General features: G+C 45.9%; 1 protein-coding gene across 1 annotated transcript in view; it reads left to right on the top strand.

Annotated features, from left to right (window-relative positions):
* UBE2Q2 (ubiquitin conjugating enzyme E2 Q2) overlaps positions 7-6,000 on the top strand; it is a 38,282-nt gene continuing 32,288 nt past the window's right edge. Inside the window, exon 1 of the mRNA XM_021406867.1 lies at positions 7-301. Coding sequence (XP_021262542.1) covers positions 116-301 — 186 coding nt within the window. The 5' untranslated portion in view covers positions 7-115. The remainder of the gene's footprint in view (positions 302-6,000) is intronic.

Below are 6,000 nucleotides of genomic sequence, written 5' to 3'. Positions count from 1 at the left end.
GCTGGGGCTGCCCCGGGCCCCCGCCCTCCGCCATCTTCCGCCCCGCAGGCGCGGCCGGGGCCAGGGCCGGGCCGAGGCGAGGCGGCGCAGGCCCGGGCCCGGAGATGAGGCCAGGATGTCGGTGTCAGGGCTCAAGGCCGAGCTGAAGTTCCTCGAGTCCATCTTCGACAAGGACCACGAGCGCTTCCGCATCGTCTCCTGGAAGCTGGACGAGCTGCACTGCCAGTTCGTGCTCCTGCCGCCGCCGCCGGGCTCCGGCCCGCCGCCGCCGCCGCCGCTCACCATCCACTGCAACATCACGGTGCGGGCCGGGGGCTCGGTCCCGTCCTGGGGGCGCGGGGTGGGAGCGCGGGGCGACCCAGCGAAGGGTCCCGACCTCCGCCTGCGCGGGGCCGCTCGGGGTGCGCGCTGCCCGTCCCCGCCGCGGCGCAAACAAAAAGTTCGGGAGCGGGCGGTCCGGCGGGGGCTGCTGAGAGCGGTCCCGGGTCGCCGCCCGCCTCGGGCCGGAACAAAGGGCGCCGAGAGAGCCCTCCGGCCGGTGCCGGGTGCGCCGTGCGCGGCATGGGCCGGGCTGGGGGGTCCCCGCGGCGTCCTTCGTTCCCGTGTGTCGGGGGTTGGCGGCGGCCCGTCCCCTCTGCGGGGGCTCCTCGCTGCAGTGGAAGCGTTTAAACTTCTGACGGGGCACCGGCAGCGCTGTCAGATCACACCTGAGAGGCTCTCTTGTTCTCTGCTTTTTCTTCGTTGTCTTTTTTCTTTTTTTCTTAATGAGTGGGAGAGAAGCAAGATAAAACGTTCAGTGTTCTAAATCCTCTGGTTTTAAAAGTTCATGGTTAGGGCCTATATCTGCCAGAGGGTTTGCGTGGATCGGTGCCTGTGACTCACGCACAGGGAAGTGCTGAAGGTCTACGTGTTGCGGTAGCTCTGGCTGTAAGTGAACCTAAATGCCCTATGGATGTTCAGCTTAAAAGCAAAACACTGAAAAGTTTTGGCTGGGTGAGCGTACAGTTGGTCTGTGTGGGTTTGAGGGAGGTAAGCTCCAGATCTCTTTTGTCCTTTGCCTATAAAAGAATGAAATTTCTAAGCGGCATGGGGGTGGAAATTTGTGCTCAAGTCCAAGTATCTGAGCACTTGAAAGATAGAAATGTGTGTGCAGAATAGGCGGGGCTGGCCGTCTTGGCAGGACGTTCACTTGTCTTAAAGTCACTTTATTAAACGGAAGGAAATATGTTAAGAGAGTTTTGGGGTTTTACAGCTGATGACCTGAGAAGTCAGTTCTGTGATCTGCTTGCTTTACCCCATGCTGGTGCATACTTGCAAAGCATAAGATTTCATTTAAGGGTAGACTCATTGAGATACATTAGTATTCTTGTGTTTAGACATGATGCATCAGACAAGCGACTGTGCAACTTTCCTGATGTATTATTTCTGCAGTAGAAAGTGTTTCATTAGGGAGCAGCCTGTCTGTTTTCTCCACACAGCGCAATCTATTTCCTAAATCTTTTCCTTAAGAACTAAGGGGAAAATCTGGTAACGGTGTGCTCAGCTGGCAGCTGGATTCAGTGCGTTGTTCCTTGTCAGGTGACAGCTGACAGGGAAGTGCAGTAGCGAGGCCTGAAGAGCTCGACGCCTTGGATTTGCGCTGTGGTGCTTTTCTGCTTCTGAAGTTTTTCTGTCCAAAGTATTTTCAGTGGTAATTCTCTGCCTAGGACTCTGCCCACTTGCTTGTAGGCCTTGGTTTGAGGTGTGCCCCAGCCAGCAAGAAACAGGCTGAGGTCACTCCTGGTGCTGTTGTATCTTATTGAGGAAACTGTGCTTGCGGTTGACTACTGTAGTCACTTGCCCTAGAAATGAGGAGATCTTCTGTGTGCTGTCAGAATTGTGATGTCTGTTTCCAAAAGGAGCAGGGAAAGACTTGTTTCAAACTATAGAGACAAGACTTCTGCTTTAAAGAGAAGTTGTACGTGAACTTCTTGAAACTTGTGTTTCACAGTTGTCTGCGAGCAGCTTGGTTCTTCCAGTGTTGGCTAATATTTGGCTCTTTGAGGTAGGTGGCTATTTATCCATCCGCTAAAAATAAGTGGGAGAGGGCAGCTTCAGATGCAGGGGATGGCTCTCAAGAGGCAAGTGAGAAGCTCCTGGGAGAGCCAAAAAGAAAAACAGCTGCTGGACTTGTGTCCTGGGCTTTGGACAAAGGTGTTAGAGCTCACTCTGACAAAAGTCTTTCTCCCTACCCCTGAGTCTGTTGGCCCTGGCTCCTGCTTGCTTCCAGTTTATTTCTGTAGGTACTGTGAACTGGAAAGGTGTAACTCTAGTTTGCTGTGCTTCGGCTGGTCTGCAGAGCTTCTGGAGAGCTGAATCAAGTTACCATGGGAGCTATAACTTGAAATTATGATGCTAAAAAAAGCTGGTGAGGCTATAAAGATACTGGTAAACGTTTTCTCTGGGGAGGAGACTCACCCTCTGCAGCAGAAGCTGCTATCTTAATGCTCTGCGTTTGCAGTGCAAATAGGTAACTTTAGTTATTTGTTGCTTCTTACTAGTTTAACCTTTACAGTGACGATGAAATTCTCAAGGATATTTCTTATACTCACTAAAAGCTTACGTAAGTTGGAACCTCTTAAGAATGCTGTAAGGGGAAGAGTAAGAACAAGACTCAATAATCACTTTTTTTGTTGTTGGTTTTATTTGGGCACCTATGTATTTCAGCTGAAATGAAAGCTGTCTAGCAGTGTGTATGGGTGCTGAAGTTAGTGGATAGAGAATAATCGGGTAGGGAAGGGAGCTTCCAGCAGCTTCTGCACCATGTTTGAAAAGAGACCTGATAACTCAGTTGCTCCAGTTCTCACTTTTCTTGGATCTAGAGAGAGAAGAAAGAGGGAAGAGCGAACAATCTCCTGGAGAGGTGGGGGAGAATATCTGCTTAGGAACTGCATAGATCTTCTCCACCAGTGCCCTGGACTAAATTCCACAGCTCAATTAGAAGTCAGCCCTGGAATTTCCAAGGTGATATTCTGACTGTCTGCAATATGAGTTTGTGGAACTGCAGTGGTTAAGCATTTGCTGCAGCATGCTGGGAGCGCTCTACCTGTGATACTGAGCAGTGCTTGTCAATATAGTGAGGTGTGTTTTGCTTAACAGCTCTTCTGCTTAAGAAAGTGGCAGACAAGCATTTTCCAAATCTGCATGCCCTTCTTTCTGTTAGTTACCCGTGTTGGAGTTTAAACGGTTAATTTGATTATTTTAAGAGACACTGTAGGGTGGAGTAATCTGTCAGAAACATTGCTTCTTCTGCCTCAGAACTATCTAATTATTGAACTTGTTCAGGCTGTGCACCTTCACGTTCCCTTTCTGTTGTGCCAGCGGTGGTGTCTCCATTCTGGAGCCTGATTTCTGGTTGTGTTTTTTTTTGTTGTTGTTGTTGTTTGCTTTGTTTTGGTTCTGGCTGTTTGTTTTTGTTTGGTTGGTTTTTTCAGGCTTTCTTTTCACGTAGCAAGAATATTCTAGTTGAATTCAATAAGCTAGTGTCCTTTCCAAGCATGTATATATATATTTTTTTTGAGGTAGTATCAAAGTATTCAGAGTAGCATGTTACTGATCGTTTAGGTAAGTGTTTTTCATTACAATTTGCAGTCTCAGTTTGGTACCTCATGGAACTTATGTCACAGTATTCCAAGATGTGGTATAGTTCAATCTTTACCTTTTTTCACCCCTGCTCAATATCAAGACCACTTTGGATTCTGAAAAGCAGAGGAGAAGTACACTTTTCTTTCTCTGGGGAAAAAAAAAATATTGGTTTTAAATACATTCTGCAGAGAAGCTCACCAATAGTATCTCTCCAGTTCTACACAAAACTTCCACTGAAATTCTGAGTCCTTGAAGTACCTCTTGTAGGTAGGCATGGGGTTTGAGTCAGCTCTCTGTGGGAGCGGATTTTGCACCCAAACAGATACCAGGCTCTGACATGTAACGACATCCTTCATACAGCAGCAATTCCAATCCATGTCATCAGGCTCACTCTGCTATACCCTTGCTTCCCTGCTGGAGAGAAAAATCTCCTGCTTTACTGAAAAATACCCTGCTGCTAAATCGGTGTTAGAAGGTACTTGGAAAGGTTGCTGTCTATAGATAACGGCAATTGAGGGGAGAAAACTTTATTTTCCCTTCTAAACAAGAATGGATGAAAAGATGTCACCTTTGAAGCTTTTGACAAGTTATATGCAGAGAGTGAGTATAGTAGAACATAGTATAATTCTTAGAAGATACGAGATTTTAATGTTAAATGCACTCCTAGCTATTGCCTAGACAGCTGACAAACTTTTATTGAGGTTATTTATTTGTACTCAGAACTAACCGCATAATGAATGAGGCTTCCCATTCAAACCACAGATATTTTTTTAACGTGACTAGGCACTCCATAGCAAGGCTGAAACCTTTGTCTTGCAGCATGTGGATACAAGGGCTAAATAAAAGCATACACAACACTACCTTGATAACACCTGTTTCTCTAACTAGAATTATTAGAGGTACTTAGAGTTCAAAAGTAGGCACTTAAGTAACTTAGGAAAGATAATGCTCATGCAGTAGAAGTGGTTCAGTTCTGTTTTATTTATGAACACAAAATGCAAAGAGTGAGTGTTCTAACTTCTCTTTCTATACCAAGACTATAATTGGAAAAGGAATACTGGGAGGAGGAGGAGGAGGAGGAGGAATTGTTTGTCTCTGGAAGGCATAGGACTTAAGTCTCTGATGCTACAGCTTAGCTGTGCTATGTGTGAAAAGCTGCAGCCAGCATTTCAGACTTTGCAGGTCAGTTGCACTCCTCCCCATATGATGTGTGAAGTGCGCCTGAAATATCCCAGAGCGCTGCAGTGGTGGGCTTCACTTAGAAATGCTAGCATATGTTGAGGCTTCAGGAAATAGCGCTTACTCCAAATAGGCTACGTGTATGAATTACTTACATAATTGTTTCAAAACCGGGACCGTTTGTTGTCCTCACAAGAGCTCTCTCTGCCTTTTGATAATTGGAAGAAGCTTTATGGAAAAGAACTATATTCTCTTTACTCTCTGTGCTTCTGTGTTAACTGTTCAGGAGGCTTTTGTCCAAGACTGAAAGATAGCTGATAACGTTCATGTATTTTGTAATTTTCAGTAACTTTAAAGAAACTGAAACTTTGACTAGGGTTACTCGTTCACTTCCTAAGAGTCATTTGATGATTTGTGTTGGTTGGTTGATTTATGTTGCCAGCAATTTTTAGTTGGTGTCTGCCATGGTTTTATGATTTTTGTTATTGAATGGTGTCAAAATGGAAGTATTAATAATTGGCATTACCTGTTACCCTTCTTATGCCACAAGGAAGAAGCAAGAGTGTGCACTGTTTTGACTGATTTTTTTTTTCTTACTAATTTTTTTTATTGAGGAAAGGATAAAATTCCAGCTCTTCTGTCAAAACTTTCTGTCAGTGGAATGTGAGTAAGGGAGTAGTGTACAAAGTGTGTCCTATTCTCAAAATAAACAGTTCCAAATTCTTTATGGCAGTCTGACTGCAGTGGAACACGGCGAAATCAGAAGTTATCAATGGAGTTGATCGTTTGTGCTCACGTAAAGTAACTTCTTCCTGTGATACATGGGTGAGGATAAATGAGTAGGTCTGTGTTATACTGTGGATACTGCTTATTGATGATAGGTCAGTACCCTCAGTATATATTAAAAATAAGAGCTGATAGGAAGAACAAAGTGTGATTGTGTCCTGTGTGCTTGGTAATCCTGTTGGCCGCAGACAGCAAAGGCTGTGTGCCTTGTGAGGTGGCCAGAACTGACTTTACTGGGTGAAAGACCTGGCTGGCACATGGAAATTCTTTACCGGGTCATTGTTGATCTGGATAATTTCCCAGTCTGGTTCACTGTGTGGCTGCACAGACAGCTGTACCAGCACAACAGAGGGCAAAGGAACGAGTGAATGCTGGGGAGGACTGCTGAAGCCAGCACTGCTGATGGGGAGC

Source organism: Numida meleagris, chromosome 9, assembly GCF_002078875.1.
Source record: "Numida meleagris isolate 19003 breed g44 Domestic line chromosome 9, NumMel1.0, whole genome shotgun sequence".
Classification (NCBI taxonomy): Eukaryota; Metazoa; Chordata; class Aves; order Galliformes; family Numididae; genus Numida; species Numida meleagris.
The sequence above is the reverse complement of the archived record's forward strand: the minus strand, read 5'-3'. Positions and strand labels throughout refer to the sequence as shown.